The 26,041-nt window shown below is 40.8% G+C and overlaps 1 protein-coding gene across 3 annotated transcripts in view; it reads left to right on the top strand.

The window, feature by feature from the left end:
* The window catches only part of pcdh19 (protocadherin 19), a 69,139-nt gene that overhangs the window by 22,131 nt on the left and 20,967 nt on the right, over positions 1 to 26,041 (top strand). For all 3 annotated transcript variants that reach the window (XM_086024302.1, XM_086024303.1, XM_086024301.1), the window contains exons 3-4: positions 12,148 to 12,206; positions 15,883 to 16,055. In XM_086024302.1, coding sequence (XP_085880428.1) covers positions 12,148 to 12,206; positions 15,883 to 16,055 — 232 coding nt within the window. The remainder of the gene's footprint in view (positions 1 to 12,147; positions 12,207 to 15,882; positions 16,056 to 26,041) is intronic.

Here is a 26,041-nt window from a genome sequence, read left to right as displayed (position 1 = left end):
CTCTTAGCATTCAAATGCACAATTGTAATCACTGTCTGTAATTCATACGACCTGTTACTTTTGCAGATATATTCACATGCTAACTTTACCAGCCTGTGGAACCTCAAATGGACTGCGAAATATACTAATTTATTTTTAGATTTTGTTTCTCCAGTAGCCCGCTTAGGCAAACCTCTTAGTTGACCCCGGATGATTTGTTTACGGCTGTTGTTGACTTCTGACACCTTGCATCATCCATTAAGGCCTCACTTTCTTTAGGCCGTGGCTATATTACCCCATTCCCTCATGGCCATGTTACGTGATGAAAAAATTGGAATTAATTGTTTGCTATGAACAGGACATTACTGCTAAGACTGCACACATTACAAAGGACGGCAGTCTTGGTCCTCGGGAGACTTTACAGCCGAGCCCTACACTATGTTTCTTTTAAAGCCGTCAGGAGGAAGGCGTGTTGTGTTTGTTGTGTACTTGCTCGCTGCAGCTGTTTCTCCTCCGCCTAATAGTGACAGCCATGCCTCCCCCTCACTGTATTACAAAAGGGAGTTGAAGCTTTCGATTGTGTACGGATTGTTTCCTCCCCCATTTGATTTATTAAATTCACAGATTACAAGTAAAAGTACATGAGACGCCTGGGGGTGACTAAAGGGATTTCTCTACCATCGACCATTAAACTATCGGGGTCTGGGAGAAATGGAATGATGAAAAACAAAAGATAATATTGTGTACTATGGCACTGGGACAAGGCGAACTCTTCCAATCAGCCCAGATAAACATCCAGCCCAGAGATATGTTCTTGCAAGATAACGGCTTAGCACACACGCTGACGTACAAACATGAGCGCACACGGAGCGGCGCTTTTGATAAGCACCGAAAATTACTACATGTTGTTTAGGGTGGCGGAACAAAAGGATTAAAAAGGACTTCATTTTAAGAAATCAAAGCTGTGGAAAGGTGGAAAGATGCATTTCAATGGGATAGATTACACTTCATAATGGAGACATAATTACAGGGAAACAAGATACATGTTTGTGTATGTGTGAGTGGTAATATAGCAGCACCTCGGCTTCCCCCTGTCGTTGCACCGCAGGGGGAAGGAGGCACAGATTCACCGTCTGTTGCTGTTTTCCGCAACCCCCGTAGATCCCCCCACGGTGAAAAACACTTTGCCCCCCAAAGTCGGGCAAAATACAAATTCAATTAAATGATGTCAGTTCAGATAATCCCCCCCCCCAACACACACATAAACACACACACGAACACGCACTTCCCCCACTAAGGGGTCAACCCCACTGCATCTGGCCCCTCTCTTTCTCTTCCAGCGGCCCCCTGCTTGCATGCTGCTAGGTTGTCGTTCCCTGATGGAGATGACTGCTCCAGTTTTCATTCCCACTGTGAGTGTGCGTGTGTGTGTGTGTGTGTGTGTGTGTGTGCGTGGGTCAACACATGTTTCACTGCAGATTCCTGTTGCGTTATTCCCCTCCTGACTCACCGGGAATGCACATTGTTTATCCTCTCCTCCTTTACTTGTTCTTTCACACACTGTAGTTTTTTCAATCGGTTATGGATTATAAACACAAGTATAGCACTGGATGTTATTCCCGTTAGAGAGTGCCTGATCCTGTTAAGAAGCCGGATTTACAGATGCAGTGATGATGAGCAAGCAGCTAATACTCTGCTGTCACTCTGACAGCTGCCTAGTAAAATCATCGCTGCAGATGACCAAACAGATGTGCATCTCATTGATTTAGTAACAAACAGGATCAAAATTATAACGCTGCACCCTTATCCTGATCACTGAGAGGCGTGGCCTTGTTTTGGTGTTATCTAAAACAGTGTAGATCTGCGAGCTGTAACTTGGGGCTCTGCAAAATAATTTGGAATGAACGATTATGTTGTGTCATTAAAAATACTGCATACACTGAAAAAAATGCATTATTTACTCAATTTTATTTTGTGAAGTGTTTGCACAAAAAAACCCCATCTGAGTCCAGTTAGGCTTTTTAAGGAGACTATACATGTACTTTGAAAATGTATCTGGATACAGATGCAAAATAAAATGGAGTAAATTCAACCATCATTTTTTGCAGTGTACAAATGAGGCAAAGGACGGCAACAAAATAAATACACGAAAGCAACTCATTCCTCCCATAACTTTGGGCTCTTTAAAAGCTCTGATGATTGGATGACAAAGCATTTCAAGCTCTCTCGTGCTCTTTTATCATGTAGATGTGTTTGCAAAAAAGAGACGGCTTGGAAGCACATTCCTAAGGTCAAAATGTTCCGACATGTTGATAAATTACTGCTTTTGCAACATGTATATGGAAACTGTGTCTTCGGCAATATTCAGAAAAAAAAATCCTGTTTTACGTCAAACAAAATAAAAATGATTCCATTTGTGTTGACTGCTTCTTAGCAGGAATTAAATATCGGTTTATTTAAAAAACAAAACAAAAAGACAGTCTTAAGAGTGGTCATAAAAATTGCCCAGTGTTCAAAACGCTAAGTTATCCACATTGACTGTGTCGTTGTTGATGAAAGCAGCGCTCGGCAGCTAGTGATGATATGAGGGGTTGAATTTCTCCCGTGCAATGAGTCCCATGACGCAAAAGGTTTGAGAACCTTTGATTTAAAGCATTGGTTTTAAAAAAAAAAAAATGCTGCGACACAAAGGTTGTTCCCAAATTTGATTTTTGATTTGTGAAACATGAACTGAGGTAAAGAGCTGGTACACACAGATATAGTAGCACATGCACCTGAACCACGTGCCCTTTAAAAGCTATGTCACCCCTTCACCCGAGCGCCATAATGTAAACACTATTTGTTTGCGAGAGTGGCCTGGGGTAGCGGGATTAATGAACACTGATGAAGTTCCACTTGTATCCCAGGCGGTGCCTCCCTATTTGCCGGAGTGGTTCGTGAAGCCGGAGTATGTCTAGAGGCGGTGACTAATTCCCTTTACCCAGTGTCAGATTAAGGCACGTCAATAAACAGACCAACTCAATCCATCTCTGAGCGACTGCATGTGCTGGCCGAGTCTTTGCTGTCTGTAATGAGCTGCTGCAAATCTCCATCGCACTGAAATGTCTGGAAAGATGCCTTGTCACAGTGCGTGAGGAGGGGCAATGTGAGGAGGGGCATTGCAGGGCAAAATGGGACAGCTGGCCGCCTTTAACACCAGATTCATACTATACATCTTTGACCGTTTTCTTTGTGATCTCAAGTGGCACAGTTGGGGTATGTGACTTCTAATCAGGCTTCTTCCTAATGGGGATAAAATCAGATATGAATCGGATATCTGTCAATGACACTGCAGCATAAACAAACAGATACATCTACCATGTCAATACAAACCTGTCATCGAAATATGTCAATCAGTGATGTAAACACAGAAGCAACTTCTCAAACAACCTGTATAATGTAGTCCAGTCATCAATCTGAAGAATAGTAAAAGTATAGACATGTCTAAATATGGTTTTGTACATGAGTCAAGGCAAGGCGGCTTTATTTATATAGCACATTTCAATAGATTTACGAATTAAAACTACAAGATTGAAAAGCTCTTACAAACAAAAAATAGAAAGACATTTAAAACAGTGCAGAAATAAAAGGTTGCTAACTAAAATTACTAAAAGAATGTACAATGCAAGAAAAATATTTTGGAAAAAATCTTTTAAAAAGACCACAATCATAGGTATGGGGGGGAAGGGCTAGTTAACCTGCATTTTAAAGCATTCACTCGTGGGGTTTTCTTCTTTTATTTCATCGTCGGAAACCAACTTCACTTAGCGACATGACATTTGGTCAGCGCGTCTTTCATGAGAAGACCCCACAAAAAGTCTCAATAACCCACATGCCCTAAAAGGCTTGCGACACTATGTTGATTTGAAAAAGGCATTCCTGGGTCATTTTTCCCATTTCCAGGGGTCTTCAAAGATGAACTTGTCCGAGAGATATTTAGCAGTTGCTCCCAAACGTGAACCTTGTATACTAGACAGACGGGTGATGAGGGAATCGCAAAATAAAATGAAGTTTTAGTCATTGCGGGTGGGCAGATCATGATAACTCCTCATAAAACTGATTAAATCAACTCTTCAAGTTAAGTCCAACCTTAATGTCCAGCCCTGAAGACATTCATATGGGCCCCATACAGGAAGAAATGTGTATACTCACATCTAGTCCTCTGAAGTCCTCTTGCCCACGTTAAAATTGAGTTGTGTCCCAGACGGACATGAGGGTCGTATTCATTGCTTAACGTCACTGTGTTTAGCGTATTGGGGGCAGCTGTATATGTGAGTGTTGTTCTGGTTATTGTTACGACCACAATACATACTATACTGTATACCTATATCAGTCATTTGACCTGTTCACTTCCGTATTGCTTGTTGACACCTGAATAGTTGCACATTGTGTTTTTTTTCAAGTGTTCCGTGAATGTCCCTAAATAGACTTCAGAACTGTGCACTTGTAAATTATACTACTAAGATACAACGAGAACATTTACAAAACGATGCGCCATCATGCGGGAAGGTTAATCAACTCTCATTTCGCTAATTTATCTCTTCCTGGTTTCCCGAGTTAATCAGACACAAATTTCTGTAGCGTTTCTGTAACCAAAAGTTACGCTGTTTATTTAATGTGTTTATGTAATGTACTCTCTTTCTGAATGTGTGTTTGTAAGGCCCGGCCCAAGGGAGGGAGGGTAAACCTTTGGGAATATCTCATGCTCTAAATTAGTGTGCCTCACTTCTCCCCACAACACTGTCTAATATAGGGCACAACTATAAGGAATCAACGCTATCTAGTAATTCTCACACCCAAAAATAAATAAGTGACTGTTAATTGTTTTATCTGTGTAGTGCTTGTTCCCAAGGGGTCATAAGCACAAATCCTTTCTGGAAAGGGCGCAAAACTCATCTTTTCCTTAATCCAAACCTCCCTCCGTCATGCCGATTTACACATTTTTTGGTAGGGATGAAATGACTGAAAATTTTTTGGCCCGAGATCCAAATGAAATGAAATCCCCAAAGGCTTGCCCTGAAGGGGGAGTTCTTAAGCTGATTTCTAATAGGAAACAGCGCAGATACATTTTTCCCCTACAACCTTCCCGCCTTATTATTATGTAAAACCATAGAACTTCTCACAGAGTCCTTTCTCACTCCGAGATGGATTGAGTCCATGGGCACGTGCGGCCATGAATGCTGAACAGGTGTTCAATGAGACCCGTACGCCGCTTTTAGAGTTTGATGACGCAATACCAAGATCGCTATTCAACTAACACCAACCAGCCTTGTCACTCGGGACAAAGGCAACACAAAACAACCACCGCAGGAAGTCACATGGCCACCAAAGTTTTTGAAAAAAATGTCAGAGGTGAGCGCCGACCCCCTCCCCAACCAGAAAGACAACAGACTTAAGCCGCTTCAGCGTCGCTCGACTACGTTGGAATGCAGATGTCTGCAGAGGGGGGCCTATTATTTAAGATCTTTTCATCACGCTGAAAGGGGGGGAAATGGCTCTAAAACACATGAATAATGAATGCCATTTCTATCAAAGTATGTATAATTAATCACATGTCTTCCAACTTGATGTCTATGGAGCCTCTAGGCCTGAGTGACATGGAGACAAGTCTGGACTATTGTCTGAGTCCGACAGTAAAAAGGACAGATATGCATCATAGACTTTTTTCTTACATAGATGGTACAGATCGGTGTAGTAACTGATTAATCAATTCAGTGATCGTAAAAATGTTGTTGATTGTGTGGAATTGAATTTTGATCTGTGGTGAAGCTGTAAAATGAAGTGCATAACTTGACTGTAAATAACGGGGGTGGTAATCTTAGGTCTGAAGGTGAATAACATCAAATTTGGGAAGTTGTGCTACTTGAAAACCGGCATGGAAACAGGAGTGCAGAACATTCACAGTTGATCTAGGAATTTCAGTTAAATACCCGTATCACAAGCCCCTTTCACGCTAGCCAGCTAAGGTACCAATGTGGTATGGATTCTGACAGTAACACAAGCTTAAATTGTGGGTAACCAACATAATGAGCGTTTGTGTCGAAAGCAATTGACACTTTCCCTGACGTTGCTGCGGCAACAGTTCGTGAATGAGCACTATGGACACCTCAATGTCCTTCTTCAAGTTCTGTCTGATAGACACGGGCGGATAAACGTCGCCTCTTGGTACAAGAATAAAATAAGGTTGACTTCTTCAGCCTTTCTTGTCCATTTTACGAGTTTCGCAATTGATTGTCTTTTTAGACAGTAGCGGGAAGTATTTGTTCTCCTTCACACGGGGAGGCTAAACGACAGAGACGGAAATGCAAGCAGGAAGTGGTGTTGTGTTTACGCGCCTGTGTCATTGTGTTTGAGAGGGGCCATTATTTGGCTTGCTCGGACAATACTCGACATGTACGGCACCATCAAGGACAAAGTGATGACCAGAGGTTTGTTTTTCTTTTTTGTTTCCAATTCGTCTTCAAAGCAAAGAAAAAGGGATGACTTTTAACACGTTCTCTCAGCCACAATAATTCACTTTGTGAGCGTGATTGATTCCTGGACGGGGCCGCTGGGTTTGGACTAAATTGACGGGTGATGGAGTGAAATGATGCGGAGAACGTGGCAGGTTGTTTGTCACATGTGTACCCCTCTGTCACAATTGATCGAATATAATTTGAGCGTGTAGGGGAGCCTGTTGATATTAAATGGTAATAACGCTCAGTATTCATCAGGGCCGACTCCCCGCAGCAAGCAGAAATAGAAAATGTAATCTCATCCGCAACTATGGCTATGGCCTAAAGCTCTCTTCCACGATTTTTCACCACTGATCCTCCCTGAGGGGTCCTGGCCTGTCTCAAGGAAGTGGGGAATCTATAATCCAGCAGATGGCGGAGGATCTATGGGAAATTCTGTTATCGGGAAGAAGGTGGAATAGTTGCCGGCGCCCGGGGCAGAGGGGCCAAGGGTTGCAGGGGGTTATGGTTGCTCAGCCGTATGGGGTAAACACAATATAAACCCTCTTCACTGAGTTGGAGGGGTCTTTGTCTTTCACGTCACCACAATGGGCCTCAGAGGCTCGGCGGAGGGCAGACCTACAGGTGAGCCGGGTGCCTCTTTAAATGCGCATTCCCGCCAAGTCGGGGGATTTTTGTACAAGAAAAGCTCAACAAGGGGGAGCGTCTGTGTGTGCAAAAATGTGCATTAAGACTCAAAAGTTAAGCTTGGTTGCAGTCACGGGGGAATGCAAACGTAGGCGTCTGCATCCTCATGTGAGCAGACTTAGGACAAAAACTTAGCCCAGGTTAACATTCCATTATTATATTGTGTTTTCAATTATTTAAAATAATCAAAAGCTATTCTATAGCTCATTTTGTTGGCAAATTCAGTATATGTTGATGTTACAGCTAAACAAAAACCAGTCTGCCAACATACAAACCCACAGCTACATTTTTTAAGGTGTTTCGATTGAATAAGTGTGGTTTGTCTTTTTTTATTTTTTATTTTTTTATGTGCGCCTTTTAGCTTGGAGGTTTTTTGTCCACCAAATTGATGACTAAATTGTTGCAGCTCTGAAAGTCATGAAAAACACTGGTGCCTGTAATTGATTTTTTTTACTTTTTCAAACACACGAACCCCAGCTCTATCTTATCCTTTACAAGAGAAGTAGAGCGTGTTGATACCCTCATTAAGGCTTTATAAATCGTTTATGCATAGGTTACTACAATATGTTTTTCTCAATAAGCCGTTAAATGAATTAGGTAAGAATTATTGAGAATAGAGTCGCCCCCTGATTTCCCAATTGTTTGGCATTTAGGCTGACCACTTTATGCCACATTTAAAATCTTAAGAACAACAATATCTTAGTTTAACACTTGCCAAATCGGGAGCCAATACTCACAGTTGGAAGGCATCTATGTTTCTTTGTCAAAGATTTACACTTGCCAAATAACGTAGGCATTTGTTTTATTCTGACAAGTGACAATGGGGAAATTGTGGAATATTCTATTATACTCGAGTCACTGATTGTTTGTATTAAAATGCTGTAAGCTATTTCATTGTCAACAACATATATTTTCTTGATTTCGTTTGTGGTTTTTAACAATGTTTGCATTCAATTCTTTATAAATAATTTGTTCACACAATACCCTTTTGGGGTATTTGCTGTTCTTCAGTTATGGAGAAATTACACTACACAGCAGACCCGCATTATTCGCAGGGGATGGGTACCGAGCTGGCCTAAAAATAGCAAAAATCCACATATAATTGACGGCCATTATAAATTCAAAAATTCACATATAATTGATGACCACTATGAATGCATTGATTTTTTTTTTAAGCTGGGTCCACATTGACATTTGCTAAATAGTGTGCAAGCCTGCTGTTGTATGGCAATTTGCCCTTATCTAAGGTATTTATGGTTCTTTATCAAAGAGACTCACCAAATAATGTGCAGATCTATGGTATTTGTTTTCATCCTGCAATAGGAACATTCTAGAAAAGTGCATAAATATAGGGTGATTTAGTGTTGTTTTTCATGAATACACTTGTAAGCTAGCGAGCCAATACTCCTCTTGTCAGGCATCACATTGATGTTTCAAATTATATGTGCCGAATAGTGAGCCATCATGTACAGTTGTTTATTGTTGTTCTTTAGTTTTCTTAAGGCTTCAGGTTTTAATAAAGCTTAGTAGTCTTCTCATAAACAACTGAGAGAGCCTTACGGATATAGTAGTCATACCTGTATTTTCAACAGGTACCCTTAATAGCAGTTTTATCTTAGCACAGGTTAATGGCGCTAATGTTATTTGAATGTTAGCATCCCATCCACGCAGAGATGCCATTTGCCAAATGATTGTTTATCAGCATCACAACGTCCCCTTTTATCGCCGCTTTATTTTTAAACTGTAAACTGTCACGGTCGGACAAAAGAGAACACGGCAGGAAAGTCTCTACCTATAAATTGAACAGATTGGCGGTGACACCTTTTATGCCTGCCTTTTTTTTTAGCAACTTATTAGTGCCTATTCCTCCATCTGCCAATGTTTGCTCCAACTTAAGCGCTGCAGTTTGCCACCACCGCTTTGGTAATTCATAGAGTGAAGCAGCTGTGACAAACTGTCATTTTTTTCTTTACTATCTTTTCGCAAAATCTGTCGGGTGATTACCGGTAGAAGAACTGGCACGGCCCACCCACCCTTACTCTTTTCCGACCGTGCGTCCAGCAAGGCAAGCCACATCTTAGAAGAGATTGCTTTTTCTCTCAACGGCAAAAGGCGAGTCCATTGTCCCGGTGACCCCACGTTTATTGAATAGAGAGATGCAAAGGCTAAAAAGTATTAAAAAAAAAAAAACAGGGAGGAGGTGGGGTGTAGAGGGTGAGGCTTCTGTGTCCCGCAGGTCAGCACTCACCCATTTCCTCCCTCCCTCGACTCCCTACTTGTCGTGACATAGTGATCAGTCACATTCCTCCCTGCAGTCCTCCAGATGAAACGGAACAATAATTATGGGAATAGAGTGGCTCTGGCCGCCAAACTGGGGCCGTTCAGATCACAACAACACATTGTCCAACCTGATTAAGGAGCCATTTGCGGCCTCCTCCTGCTCCTCGGCTGCTCTCGGCAGCAACTTGACCCTTCGCAGCAAGACGTATCGATACGCCTTCCAATTTGAGGTCGGTCACAGACATGGAAGGAGGCGTTGTGTTTCTGTGCTTAACACTTGTTGTTGCTCCTTCTTGTTTCGAGAAGAAGAAAAGTGTGGTCGTTTCCTGTTGAATTCTTTGATTCAACAAGCGTTGTTGCAAGTTTGCAGCAAGCGGGATGTTTTTAGTCGGGCAAATTAATGTGTAACCTGTGTAACAGACTTTTTTTAATTAGCGAGTGATTGAATAGGATGCACAATTACAGTAACTGTTCAAGTTGTGGAAAGTGAAAGTGAAAGTGCCATCATGCTGCAGTCTGGGTGATATCCACAAGATGTGTTCAGTCTGGCCTTTTAAATGATGTTTTGTCATGTCAGTCATGCTTTGTCTTTGTATTAGTCTCTAACTGGTATGCAGCCTTGTAAATTCGTATTGGTCTCCAACTTGCGTGCTTGCTTGTACATTGCAACATTAAGGAGAATAGAATATCTTTTATTGCCATGTGATGATATTCCACTATGAATAAATACATTCAATCTCATAGGAAATCATTTAAGTAAAATGTAACTTTTTATGTACTGAGCTTGAGTGAGGAATGCTGAACTGTTGCAGAATTTGCTTAAGATTTTTTTTTTTGTGTAACTCTTGTGGCATATTTTTCCTCGAAAATGTTAGTCTGCGTTGTACTGTCCATTTTCCTGTAATTTCCAAAGCAATTCAAGTCAATTCCTTGATGCTAGCTCATGAGCTCTAATGAAGAACACTAAAGTCTTGTAAGATTTGCGGAATTCACATACTATGTCACACATTATTGACCGCTATGGTTTTGCTTGTATTTTGATTCAAAGTCCTTTTTTAGTGTTCCACCTTAAAACCAGTAGTCAAACACAATCCGTGTTTATTCTTTGATGCACGCTGAATTGAGCTACAGAGTGGAACGCGGCACAACTGTGTTATCTATTGTTGCCCAAAGTTTTGTGTTACTTTCCAGGTAAACATATTTGGTTGCCAAATTGTGAGACCGTTCACCATACATTTACTTATAACTTGTAACACAATCTGAGTTAATAATTTGGTGCTATCTGACATGAGCTTGAGTGAGGAATGCTGGAGTCTCGCTGGATTTCTTTGGAGTCAAGCATGATCAACCTCCAAGTTTTTGTGTGACTTTTCAGGTTTATTTAATAGTTTACCCCCAAATTTAAGTTGTTTGCCTAATTGTACAGTATTTTGCATATCTCTTTGTTAAATGACACGTTGATTGCTTCTTTTATAGTGTGTCGATATCATGTGTTGTAATATATGCGGGAAAACAAATTGGGGGCAAACAATAAAACATTAATTCCCATTTTTTGTTTCTTCAAGGAATGACCTGCTCCTTATAGTGACGTGTTAAAGTTCAATTGGGGCTAAATAGCATAAAGGGAGTATGAATCATGATAACCTTCATAGCAAATGCTCTGATTCATAATGTAGTTCATGTCCTTGCATCCATCATTACAGTTTTTCCCTGCTAAAATAATCAAGATTAAAGGATGTGTTGAGGTTGTGTGAATGCCTGCATTGACTTGGCTTCATAGCGGTGATTCTTTTGTTTTGTTATTTCAACACAGCTTCAGTATCTGAACAGCTGCCTTCATACGGAAGTCACGGGGTCGACCCTCAGCGTCTTATCACCGCCTGCTATCTTCACTTTGGAATTTGAAGTGAAGCCTGTGCTTTCTCTCCCCGGAAAACACCTGCATCTGATCACACTTTGCGGGGAAGGGTCACATCCTGGCTTTTCACTGGACCGCCATGCTTTTTATGAGAAGCCTCCACTTTTTTAGTGGGAGTTGATACCACGCAAGGGAGCGGTGGGGGTTCACAGATCCTCACCAAATATAAACGCTGGGCGAAATATGAATGTGGCATGCCTTTGAACTTTACGCAGTAATGTGGGTCAGAGATCTATCGCATGCATATTCTGAAAAAGTCTTTTCATCTCCAATTGCGGCGTTAAGATTCCCCCCGGTACATTCTTAATTTCATCTCCTTCTCTCACTGTTATTTATTTAATTTTCTGCACATTAATGCGTAATCTTCTCAAATGTGTTAGAAGTGAGCCGTTCGCACGAGAGGAGGGAAGGGGAACATTTTCGGATGGGAGGGTGAACCTTTTCTACTTCCACCTCTCGCAAAAGAGAATGTCCATCCCTAATGATTCCGATTTAAAGATGTTGGGCTGACCAACAAAGGAGTGAATGAGGACCGGGGGTTGATGAAACTTGCTCCCCGCACCACTCAACTCCCAGTCAGCCTCAATGTGTTTGTGTGTGTATGTGCTTCAAAAGATGCAGAGGACGCTCTCCTTTGTGTAAAATAACATTCCTTCTGAAAACCAATTACTGCTAACATTGTTATAGTTTCTTCTCCTACTGAAAGTACCTCTCTCTCTGTTCCCCCCCTCCCCACACATATCCCCTACTCACCAACCCTCACCCCACCCCAACCCGCTTGTGTTACAGACGGAGAATTATTCAATTGACTCCAGTTACGTGAACAGCAGAGCCCACCTCATTAAAAGGTGTGTTTATTATTATTTTTGTTTCAAGCACCTTGTTACCATTGTTGTCTGTAATTGTTTTATCTAATGAGAGTGCTGGAATCGTTGCACTGGTTTGTATGAGTTTGTTTTGGAGCGGGGATAATAGGGATTGAAAGAGAACATGCATAAAAGAAGGGGGGGAAAAAGGAAAGCCTCTGAAGAAAGATGCATAGAGATTACTGAATTATACATCGCATCATAATCTACATTTATCTGATAGGAATCATCTTAAATTTCATACCTAAACAATACATAATGCAAAGCAGTTTTTAAGTGACAGAAAGTATTATTTTTGATCTCCCTATTGTTAGCAAGTATCATACAAGTCATAAGATAAAATGAATGATAGTTATCTTTTTAGCAAGATAACAGTGGTGCGACTCCTAGAAAAACATGCAAGGTGTCCAGGCAGGTCCACCAGATCATTGACCCTCCTAATAGTTGTGGAGTGTTACTCACTTTGGTACATTTGGTACAGTACAAGACATAACCTCTTAACATAAACTTATGAAAATCGTCTTATCACAATCTTTTTAGCAAACTGGTGTCAATGTAAGCACTAAAACGACATAGTAGGTGTCCAGGCAGGACTGACAAACTAAAGACACACTAGAGTTGGCGATGTAGGGATGCTATGGTAATGATATAGATTCTGTTATCCTCATTAGAATCTACTTTTACTTATGTGAATCATATGTTATATAATGCATGTGCAATATTTCATACAAATTCATTAAAGCGGAAGTCAACCCAAACATTTAACAACCCTTTAACGCAGAACTATTTCATATTTTCGTTGATGGTCTCTCCCTAGTTGTGAAGTCATTATTACTTGGGTTAATAAAAACCTCTACCATCAGGGTCTTGAAATCATGACATAGCAATCTATTTAGTAAGTAAGTAGGTAGGCTGATTCACCATAAGACCGACAGAAAAGGAGAGCCATTGTTGGTATGGTATTTAATTAACCACTGAAGCAACATAAAATGCAAATCAGATTATTTTTTTAAGAAGTGTATGTAATGTTTCCATCCTAGGCGTCCGCTCAAGTTATCAATCACCTTTGTAAATAAAAGCCATAAATCAAGCAACTATGCAATTTCTTGAAATCAGCATCATCATACAGTGATTTATTTAAGTAGCACTGATGCTAGCGCTAACACAACATGGTATTGTACAGGTAGGTCAGCAAAGTTAAATACCGTAAATAAAGTTAGATACAGAGTGGCTATGGCAATGATTTTACCTGGAATCTACATTTATCTGATAATTTCATTCTTACCATGTATGAAAATTATGTGAAAGAAAGCAAAAAAAGTATAAACAATTGCTTTAAAGACTATTGATCCTGTAAATACTACAGATAAGATTAATAATAGTTTTTGAATGTTGCAAAAACAGCCTAAAATCAAAATTTAAATCAAAATTTCAACATTATGTTTCTATAAGGTATTCACTTCTTGTTTAATACTGCATTTAACAACAGAATGTTCAATGACGTTGTTGTATATGGGTCATATCGTTTCAGTGACATATGAGCGCTGACTTTATTCACACTTTGAAAATGTTTTAGCATATTTATGTGCAAATATGAATATTATCTCTCCCTATACCACAGATTGGAGGTGTCAGAATATGTCAACCAGGCACTTGTTCATGCTTTTTTGAGACTTCTTGGTGGGGAAATAACAGCTGGCCAGTATTTTTTATGTGGAAGACTAGATATTTTTAAACTGTCATGCATGTGTGGACTCAAAAAGCAGAGATCTGTCTATTTACTTTTTCTAGCACTTTTCATTAGTGGGGTCACTTTGGGGTCACTTTCGGGGTCGCTAATCGATTGCAAGGCACTAAGGGACAAACAACTATTCACATTCGCACCCAGAGTACTTGTATACTATGTTGCATGGATGGGCAGCTGGCGGTCCATGAACCACACTCTGAGTGGCCTCTTGATTATTATTATTTGATATGTGAGTGTGTGTGTATATATATATATATATATATATATATATATATATATATATATATATATATATATATATATATATATATATATATATATATATATATATATATATATATATATATATATACATATATATATATAATTTTTTTTACACCTCCGCTCACACCCCCAAAAATATATTCCAAAAATGCTGATAAACATTGAATATATTTTTTCCATGAAAATGAAAAACGGAGGGGAAAGGTTGAAAAATCCTTCAAAAGAAAAATGGGAAAAATCCCAAAATGTATATATTTTTTTTAAATCTGACAATATGTGAATCCGAACTGCGAATATGCAGGGGTCAACCATAGCTTTAAGTTGTAATATCACCAATCACCATTAGATGGCAGACATGTCTTAGTTGCACTTACACTGGGTCTTATGTCCAATAGTACATACAACTTAAGTAGGCCTAATATTTTTTTGTGTAGGGAAGTTGCCCATCCCTGATCTATAGCTTGTATGCATGAATGTGGGAGGAAGCTGGAGTACCTGTAGGAAGCCCACTGAAGCACAGGAACAACTTGAAGCCTCCAGGCAGGAAGTACACCGAACATCTTTGAGCTGTGAGGCACATGCGCTACCTACAAGTCCACTACGCTGCCCTAAAAACGTGGGAAACAGGGTTAGGAAATTGGCATGGGGGTCAAAATAATTCCCTCCGGCTGTGGAATAGTTTTGCGGGGGAGGCTTCTTTTGATTCCACAATTGGCCTTTTGTTACCTGCAGTCTTGCAACAATGGAGGCTTTCTTTTGTTTGCCCCCAGATTTGCTCCCTCCCTCTAGTCCCATTATGACAATTTCCCCTCCAAAGATTTCCTGCATTTATGTAAACAAAGAACATTGAAGTGCAGATTCCCATAAAGCAAGCCCCTCAGGAGCCCAGTGAGCCCCCCTGGTCTGGTACAGGTGCAATTATAGTGATAGCATCAGAAGGTCAGCATTAGCCGCCAATGCAGCCCCGCAATGGGGAACATTCGGCCAGTGTTTAAGGATACAGCTACCTTGGAATGTCCTTTATTCCTACCTCACACTATCTCCCTGCTACTTCTTCCAAGAACACATGTTGATTTATTCCCCTGCTCTTTAGTGTTGTTTATAAAAGTGAATTTGTTCCAGTGGGATGGTACTCAAATGAGGGGAAATCACACTGTTACTGTGCAGCTGTTGATTGTTCCCCCATCCCCCCACCCATCCTGCTTTATTGACTGCGAGCCCCCAGTGCAAGGCAGATGCTCCGTTTGCATGCCTCCGGCGTTTCCGACATCCATCTTCCTCCCCGGAATTCCTGATTACTGCAGTATTTGTCTGATTGAAGTGAGCGAGCGCCTCCCTGTTTGTTCAAGATGCCCTTGAAGGCAACACGTCCATCCAAAATGCCGTCATCTGTCCCCCCCGGGAGATTCATACAACCCCTTTATATTAGGATTATTTCAAGTTGACTTTTTCGCTAAGATTTATTCTGAAGGAATTTTTTTATACATCCAGAATAGACAGAAACAGACCTCATATACAAAAAATGACAGGGGAAGAACACTTAAAAAATGTCCTAGCAGAGAAAAAGACGGACACCTCCAAGGCGAACATGTGAGCGAAGGTGATGTGACAGTTAATCAACATCTTTCTCGGTCCTCCCGTGTGTAGTACGTCGACATTCAAGGACCTGGAGGGGAACAGTCTGAAGGACAGCGGCCACGAGGAGAGCGACCAGACCGACAGCGAACACGACGTCCAGCGAGGACACTATGTTGACACGGCTGTCAATGACATGCTCAACATGACCGTGACTCCCAATGTTTGCCAGCTGCCAGACCAGGGTAAGACCACCTCTGTGTTGTTGTACTACAACATAACTGCCAATTTATCCTCAGTGCTTGAGTTCAGTTTAACTCGGAATGGGAAGTTCCGAACTGGCTTGTATTCCCACCATTGGGTGTGATGTAAAATAGTGTGACTTCATACGAGTTGGATCAGATTAAAATAGGGGGGAAATAAATCAACAACAATGACTACTGTGTTAACCAATCAATAGAACTCATTCTTTCGCATAGTGATTGGTGCCATAACATAAGAGGTACCTTAAAGTGTACTGATCAGTTTGGTACCATTCACAAATAAATAAACAGAAATTCTTTTGTGGCTTATCAAGTTGGTTTTGTTGAGTAAATGTGTGTTCATACAATAATGTGGAAGCAACAAAAATACCTCCAATCGATGTAAAATGACAGGGCTGTCATGTATGAAAAACCAAATTATTCAATAGTTCAATTCACCAAGTGAAACGTGAATAGTATAAAGATAAATGAAAAGAACAAAATATTTCATGATTTTATCCTTTTGATGATTAAAGCTAACAAAAACCCTCAATATACCAGCTCAAGAAATTAGACTATCATGTAAATACTATCAAAAAGATTTTTTTTCCCTCAAAATTGGCCTAGGAAGTATTTTCCTATATGTTTTTCAGTATAATGTATGAGTGTCGCTTTTTTTAATTGAACTATGCAAATAAATGAACGTTTCGTCCGAAACGATCGTACTGTATACAAACAAACACACAATTGCCATAGTGTGCTGTTTGTAAGCATTTCAGCAAAATGGTAGCTAGCCCAAGTAAAGAGACAGCTTGGTGTTATTGTCAGCCTGTTAGCTATTAGCCTTCCCTTTAGAATGACCTCCCGTTAAACATCAGGCAACCCCCCACTCTGTCCATCTTTAAAACGTGTCTTAAAACACATTTTTAAGCTTTGGCTTCCACCTCAGCTTGAGACTCGACATTGTTTTAATGTTTTATTTTGTTTACTGTTTTATGATAGTAATTTATTGTTTTAACTGCCTTTGTTTTTATATGTCCTATTTTTACTTCATGTAAAGCACTTTGTATGCAGCTGTGGTTGTTTTTAAAGTACTCTATAAATACATTTGTGTTGAGTTGAGCTGTAATTTACCTGTTGTGCGAAAGACAATGACAGAGTTTAGAGGTGTACCTAATATTGTGGCCAGGCATTGCAAATGTGGTCATCAATTTGTTGTGTGGCAGTTTTCAGAAACGGATCGGGACGGGTTGTCTTTTTTATGCTCATCAGGCTGGCCTCCTCTGCTTTAAATGACCCCAGGGGGCATGATAATGAAAGCTACTATTCTAGCCACTTACGTCTTACTAATTAATGATGTCAATCAGAAGCTGTTTAAATGGTTGCATGATGCTGTCGTTGTGCTAAAAATGAATTCTTGAGGTTAATTTAAGGTATAATTGTTGCTTCAAAGACTGGATGAAGAGAAGTCATTTGTGGATGTGAATGTATCTATTGGACATTGTAGCAATTCCCATCATTTATTCATCTGTGTTATTTTGGTACACTTAATCTACCCTCCCAACTTTTGAGAACTGGAAAGGAACAAAAACTGCATGGTACCCTTCTGACACAACCTCGGGCAACATGCATTGATTGACGGCAGCTATGTTTGCGTTTGAAGGCTTGTCGAATCCCCATGAGCTAGCGTGGCAGCAATTAGGCTCACAAAGGTGGACTTTTACATATCTCTACGAGCAATGATCCATTATTCAGAGGGATCATTTAGCCGGCGAGTTAATGCGGATGTTTCATATCTGACTGGAGCGTTTAAAAAGACATCCCGTCGTCTGGCAGGAGTCAGTTTAAAGGGTCATGTAGGTGCTTAACTGCTGCCACTCACACCGGTGAAGGAGGATGAAGAAATCTACAGTCGGCCCAGATGTTGCCGTGCAGCTGGGAGCTATTTTAGATTTGCAGGAAAACACCCCAGGTGCACAAAGCTTTGGGGAAAACTTTTAGGGTGACCCGCATTTCCCTTTTTTAGCTCGGCAAAATGGGTTTATTAATAGCTGTCTTCTCTCAGTGGTGTTATTTTAACTCCAACCATAATAAGCACCTCACTTTTTTTCTTCCCCTTGTTCACGTACAAAATCAATTTTTAATGAGCACGACAGAAGAAAAATACGCTTTTATGTCAAGGAATAATAAGGCTTCCTTAAAGTTGATGTAGCTGGGAGCAATTTTGGCTGAAGGTGTTGTGTAAGTGGGGAATAATAACATTAGGAGACACACTTAATGACAGCCATGCAAATGGACTCCGCCACCGACTCGCTGGCCGCTTGCCCGTCATTTGTAACAACTTGGCCGAGACATGCGCCTGACGTCAACGCTCAGTAGCATCACATGATATTCAACAATGAAAGCTAAATGTGCTGACTGTCCATTAATTTTTCAACTTACCACTCTAGCCTGATTTGATGTAATCATTGGACACAATTAGAGATGATGCACATAAGCAGTGTTTGAGTATTTGGAATGCATGGCCGCCTAAAAAGTGTCCTTTCATGTGTTGTTCGTCCTTTCAAGCAGAACAGAAAACTGCTAGTGAGGTAGCTGTTTTGAATTACAATCAGGTCATCTTGTTTTGGGATTTGTTTCCACATCGCTGCCCAAAAAATACAATATTTTGTCCTCACTCTTTGCCAATAAATGGTAGGAGTCACAAGAGAATTATGAGAAGTAGGATTATTAAATGGACGACAGTGGGGAACCACTGGTTTACATTGTAGTCTTAGCATTAGATCAGCTATTTCAGAAATGTTATAGTGACTGTATAAACATGTAGGCAAGCTTGTTGGTAGCCTTCCTGTAATGAAAGATTAAGCCCCAATGATCACTATATAGATCTAACTTGAAAATGACTAGTTGTCATTTTCTAAAATGCTTATTGACAAGCCTCCAAGCCGCAGGGAGAATATCCTTGCTACATCCAAAATCTCAAGCCCATGTAGGCTTTCCGGAGCAAAATGTGCTGCCCTATGTGAGAAAGATTGGTGTTAGGCACAGGTCATGGGTCGCTCAACAGGATAAAGACCCTCAAGTTAGTGCTAAAAGTCTGAAAAGTGCTAAAAGTACAACACCATACACATTTGAAGTGCCCTGGTCTAAATCCCATTGAACATCTGTGATCCTGCCTATTTCAAGTCATCAAAACAACCAAGCTGAGGATTAATTCTCTCCATACGCGTTTTATTGTCATGTTATCTTGTGTTGATGAGGGCCGTGAACAAAACAAGCAGGAAGGAGTGCAGGTTAAACTCCCGGGCTTTAACAAAGCAAATGTTTACCATTCCCAGTGCCTTGCAAAGGTGCTGTTTGCCCAGGAGACAAGACTTACCTTCACACAAAGACCCTGTGCAGCACCATAAAAATGCAGACTTTCTTTCATGAGGGAATTCCTTTGTGCTCAGTCAACCGCCACTGCTCTGCATCACAATGGACAATCATTCTCTCTCCATCACTTTTATTGTTTGGCACTACTGTTGCATATTTGTTCCCTTTTTGGAGGGTACAACTATGTTGATCCAGGCCACAATTGTCAAATCCAAGGCCCGGGGGGAAAATCCGGCTCGTCACATTATTTTATGTGGCCTGCGAGAGCAAATCCTGTGTGGGAACTTCCATGGCCTTTTTTCTCAAATCTGTATCAAAATTTTAAAATGTCACTTGCAATAAATAATAAAGTTGAGATTTTGCAAAATTTTGCAAACCTTTTTACAGTAACTTCAACAATAATTGAACAAGCTACTATCCTTGACTTCTGATTTTAAAACTCAACATCTATTAATTGTGTTGCCTATTATGTAATTATACGATGAGTTGATTAACCATTTATTGGTTTCATCGTCATAACGGCCATCTGAGGGAAGCCATAACTAGCGGCCTGAGTTGTCTTCATTTTTCTCCTTCTCTGTGGAGCTTCACGGTGGCTGGCAAGCTGACAGAGTGGTCTTCCTCTTCTTATCATCGTACATGAGTGTTGGTAATACGCATATGGTGCGCTGCTGCTCGGTGTGGGTTGTGGCAGAAAGGGGAACTACAGTACTGTATACATCATTCGCCCCTCGGGCCATGAGGTGTTCCGATAGTTTTACGTGAATTAGAAACGAGGAAAAGAAAAAAAGGAGAAAATCGTTTTTTCGTCCATACAAACAAAGCAAGAGATAATAGAAATGCATGAAATGAATATGACCGTCATTTTTATTCTTTACTCTATTCTTTGTTTTTACATTATGCACAACTCTCATTCATTGCACAATAATCTAATTGCAACATGTATTTATTAAATATTTTGATGCATCTTTATGCTTTATAAAACATTTATGTCTAAATATTGGGGGGCTTGGAACGTATTAGGGCATTTAATCACAAAACTTTCTACTTCCAGAACCAATTAATTTCACAAGTAGAGATACCACTGTGTGTATATATATATATATATATATATATATATATATATAGCTCCAGAAAACAGGTGAGCTGTGATTGGTCGTTACCTGAGCCCTGAACTATGATGTCATTTTCAGTCATTTATAAATGCTTTAACACTTATCCACACTGCCCCTTTCTATTGTCAATTTACACAAATATTTTGTGTATTTTTTATTTTTCATCAACTCAAAAAAACCTCAAAATATGTTGCGCTTTCCTAGTCTCATCCTTTCAAAGTAGAATGATTTTCCAACCAAAAGTCCAACATCAGATGCAGGTTATTATTTTAATTCATTTTTGACATGCTGTCAGTGTTCCACCAGCTGCGGATCAACGTTGTAGTGTGTCTTAATCGTTTGCTGAATCCCTGCCAAGAATCTTAAGAGGAGCTCTATATGAAAACCTCATTCTGGCCGATTAGGTTATTGAAGTATTTTCAGAACAAATCACATTAAATCTCTTAAAAATATATAAAGGAAGGGCTATCTTTAACACTGCAATATGAACGGATGATACAGCTAAAGCCGTAACCTCTGAACGTGGGACATATTAAATAAATTCTTTATTTTTCTAGTGAAATTGGAGGGATTTGGTTGAATGGAGCTTAAGCAGTGCCGAGCCATTACTGTCATGATAGAAGCCAGCTAACAGACAGCTAAATCTTTTTTTTTTTTTTTTTGGTCTTCTTCCTTTGATTGTCAGTGCTGTCACATAATTCCTGGCGGATGTGGTTGAGCCGCTATGTTTTTAGGGATTAACATCCATGTTTTGTCAAATTTCTCCATGTAGGAGTAAAGTGGGGAGTATGACGCTTGTTGGATTTTGTGGTTTTGCAGTTATTTCAAGTTCATTAGCGTGGAGGAATAAAAAAAAAAAAAAAATCAGTTTTACACACCGAGGAAAGTGAGACTGTGCAATTAGCTCGAGAAGGAACAGGTCTCTTTTATTTTTGACATATTCCTCACCCCCCTTCACCTCTGGAGATTTTCTCTCATCTATGTGCTTGTTCCCTGTGGGGGTGTGCCTGAAGCCCGGAGCCCAGGAATGGAAGTCCTCTCCGTGGGCCACAGATTTCTCCTTATTCCCATCTTCCATCAGTGGGATCCACTGGGTCTCACTGCTCCTAATTGAATCTAGCGTCTCCCCACTTCCTCTCTCATTGCAAATGTCTTTTTCTCTCTTCCCTTCAACTTTGTGCCACTCATGCACTTTCCTTTCCCTGTTGAATTTGAAGGGGGGAAAAAAGTAAAAGCACCTCATATGTTTCTGCTGCAAAACTTGCCCTAAATTCAACACGGGAACATTTCTAGTTTGCAGTTCTGTGATCTCCTAAGGAAAATGCTGACAGGTGTCAGAGTGTGCGCGGCGGCGGGGCCGTCCTGACAGCAGGGGGAGGAAGAGCAAGAGGAGGAGGAGGAGCAGGCAATGTGAGGCAGACAGAGATGGAGAGATGAGCAGAGAGTATAGTAAGCAGTCTTAGTGAGGGAAAATGAAAAAAAAGAAGAAACAATCAATCTGACAGGTAAGAGTGATTTTTTTCCCGGTGAATAAAACTTCGACAACATCGAATCAAGCGTGCCGACAACAACAAATCATGCATGATGATATTTTTATGATCACATCCACAATCCTAGCTCCATACAGGGACCATCCATTTTGATTTGCTTAATCTAATGTGGGAGCCATGGAGGTAAAATGGCCGACAGTGACAAAGAGCTGGAGGTGCAATACGAGTTAAGGAAGATGAAGTACACCACAGAGCGCGACTCCGACTTGAGGAAATTTGAAGGGGAATAAATTGGAATTTCAAGGTGTCCATCTGTGCTCCATTTTTCTCCATTGTAGGAAAAAACGAAGAGGAATAATTAGTGGAATTAAGATGATCATACACGATTTTTTAAAATTCCACACTGCATGCTTTAATCGCCAAGGTGACAGAAATTTCTCAAACTATAAATCCATGTCGGTGCTGTTCCACTCAAGTCCTGTAGAGGGCAGTAATGAAGGTTTCAATATGTTGTCAACCGCCAAAACAAATCGAGAAGAAGCCTTCATGTTAATGCTTAAAACAACATGTAACATGCCCCACTGTGAAGGACCCAACAAATTCCAAATTATCTGATGATTACTCGGGAGTTGCCAACTCACTCCTGATTTTAACGACCAATGACCCACTATGTGACTGAAATCAGGCCCAATTCCAAAGTGAGTCAGACGACTCGAAAATTGGCTTGAGAAAGCACATTTCGCACAGCATGTACCTATTTTACTTCTGCTAAGCGGGTAATGTTTGCGTCTGAGTGAAGGTTTGGCAAAATCTACTTGGCATCAAACCCACTGAATTTACTTTTGGATCATAGAAAAGGACAAACTTTTCTAGGCATTTTGAGTTTTTTTCTGAATTGGTTATCAAATAATTCACAAACCTTTTGACTGAATTTGAACCTTTGTATTCAGGCACATGCATTCTTGTTTGTTACTAAATACCTGAGGTGCACTTTCATACAGCCACTGCGTTTTCACACAACCGTTGCAGCTTAAACAGTTAAACTCTCATTTGGCACCGTTGCTCCTCTGATAGTCGACAAATTCACCAACTTAAACCCCGATCCCGCATGTATAGCAATTTTATTGGACAGAATTGCAAGAAACTGTGAACATAAGAATCCTGCTAATGCTAACAACACGAGGAGGTGTCTGAGCTACCTTTCTATCTATGTAAATAGTGTACTCCAACTCGTTGTTAAAAGAAAAGCTGACTGGCATTTATTTTACCCTGTGGAAAAGAGGCTGCCATCACTTTCTTTGTTTTTACACATCTGAATATGTTAAGCAAGCGTGTACACTGCTTTCATGTTTAAAAATAGCCACAGTCTCTTGATAGTAGTGTTTGTTTGCTGTACTTGCATAAGTAAATCAACAAATTCTTGAAAAAAAAAAAAATCCCTCTCCCACCCTTCCCTTTCCAGTTAGTTCTTTACTTAATTCCTAGCGGGAATAAATAGAGGATATGAGGACGGATTTAAACAAACTTGATGTGTTTTGATGCTGCGTTAAGTTTTACAAGCGTCTTTTGCTGCTGGGTTTTGCACACGGGGGCAACCAGAGTCTGTAGACTATCTCTCGGCCACAGAGTGTCGTAACACGGTGGGAGCATCACCTGATCCAAGCAAAGCTCCCCTGAATACAGCCGGTGTGTTTTAATCAGGTCAAGTACAAACTGCTTATTTCTATACACTTGTCATGGATAGCGTATTAAACATATCAGAGAGAGAAATGGGAATAGTTCATTATTTTCTAGGGCTCACAATGAGTCTGATGTATCTTATAGAGTGCCCTGTGCTGACAGCTCATTTTCCACACAATCCTGGTATTCAGCTCGCTGTGTGAGTGTGAGGAGGGAGCTAGAGAGAGGGAAAATAGGCTACCGGATCTCCATTGCTTATTCATGATGCGGTGGCATGCTAGGTGTGTTAATAATCCACACAGAAAGAGAGTGAATCACACTTGTTTGTCAAACACCTCATCAAGCCGGGCCCCGATGGACGGCAGGTGGGGAAACGAGTCTTGATCGGGGGATGCGAGGCGGATTAAAACAGGTAACGGGCTGGAGTTTGATGGGCAGGAGTGGATTGGATTAGGATCCGGGAGGGGAATGTTAAAATGGCCCGTGCACAAACACTGCCTGGAGTGTTGGGAGAGTCCGTTTTTAAAGGTTAATCAGACAAAGATAAGGAGATAGAGAAATGGTTGAGTAGTGGCAGCATTTCGAATGCGGCAAATGAATCACCTTTTGTGGGCCCGAACATGCCTGAAAACTCACCAATTCTTGTGTGTCCGCATGAACATGTGTTTTATTTTCTAATTAGCAACTTTTGGAAAAGTAGATAATAAAAAATAGTCCCATACACCAGTATCACCAATCGACGCCAACATGGGTATGCATCAATCATAAGACAAAAAAGTCTCAAGGATCCGATCGCAAAATCTAACCGGAAGTCCAGAATTAGTTAGCAGGCAAAGCTTAGGACTCACCCAAGGAACAAACTGGAGGTGCTAAATTACAAAGCTGAACATAAATCAAGTTCATGAACTAAAACATAAATGTTGAATTGAAATCATTATCTCTCCCTTTTGTAGATTCCCGTCAATCCCATGCAAAGTTTCCATGTTTAGTTTCCAGTTTTTGTGACTGTAGTAAGCTTTGGGGTTGATGTCAAGTTCTTCCACAACCCATCCGTCTGAGCATGCCTTATGGACCTAAGTGGACCCTATAAAGTAACAACCTTGCCATTTAAGATTTCCCCATTGTAGACATGCTCACAGTTACCCTCTCATCCGTGCGTGATGTGTCTTGTGCACATACAGTATGATTACATTAACCTGGGTCAATGCAGGAGCAGAGCAATGTTCGCCACTTCTGGGCAGTGATCTGCATGATCTGCGTGGTGCACATTCAGCATAAGGTTAAGATGACGGGCCGTGCCATGTTGCGCTTATTTACCAGCTTCCCGCCCACACACTTGTCACGGGGAGCTGTGAGCGCACTATTCAATTCTACCCTTTGTGGCACGGCTGTGGGCCCAAGCGCTTTGCAGACATAATGTTGTGACACTGACGTTAAAGTTACATTCCCAACAACGCTGCACACAATCATATCTAATATTTCTTAGATGAGACAGGAGTGTGGCCTCTGTTAGGGTAATGTCTCTGCGACTGACGAGCTGCTGTCAATCGTCATTTTCAGCTGGGCTATTTGTTTGCACACCACTCAAGTTGTCAAGAGCAGCAGTCCCCAACCACCAGGTCGCGGACTGGTACCAGTTGGACATGTGGCCACAATTGGAGACTGAAAAACAAGTAATTTATTTGAATATCAAGTGCACCCAACGGTAACTCTGTACACGTCAAAACGCTTGTCACATTATATGTTTGTTAAAACATAAACCCAAAACCAATGTTCCTTCTAAGCTAAACGCGTGAGGAATTGCACACTCACCCTCTCAACGCACTCTGGGACTCTGGCGAGCACCACGCGTACACATTACATTTCTACACTCATTCCTTCATTTCCACCCCAGTTTAATCAACAAAAAGGACACCACACCATTCCTACTTCCCTTAAACCCCTATCCCACTGACGGATGGGCATTTGCGAAATTCACGTCAGGGATCGTTCAAGGTCACAAATGTTTGCCAGACATTTGCCAACAGTTTAAGTGTTTTTTCTTGTAACAAGAATGCAAATGCTCGCAAATAGTGTGCAAGTAGTACGATCGTGGGTGCACATTCAGTGCTTCTGCTATAGCGGCCGTCCGTCAGCGAGTCCGACTAAACTTTCAATCGCACCACCACACCCGCTGGAGAATGTTTGAACAGAAATAGCAACTCACTGCTTGCTTTGAATGCCTGGTCCCTCACTCAAATCTGCCCCCCAAGCAACAACAACTCACTATTTTCCTCCCCGCGCTCGCCGTGACTATCGAAGCCTCGCTCCGACAAATAGACTAATGACG

This window comes from Filicampus tigris, chromosome 2 (assembly GCF_054856515.1).
Source record: "Filicampus tigris isolate MCC_2025a chromosome 2, RoL_Ftig_1.0, whole genome shotgun sequence".
In the NCBI taxonomy this organism is placed as follows: domain Eukaryota; kingdom Metazoa; phylum Chordata; class Actinopteri; order Syngnathiformes; family Syngnathidae; genus Filicampus; species Filicampus tigris.
Note: the sequence above shows the minus strand (reverse complement) of the source record. Positions and strands in the feature narration are given on the sequence as shown.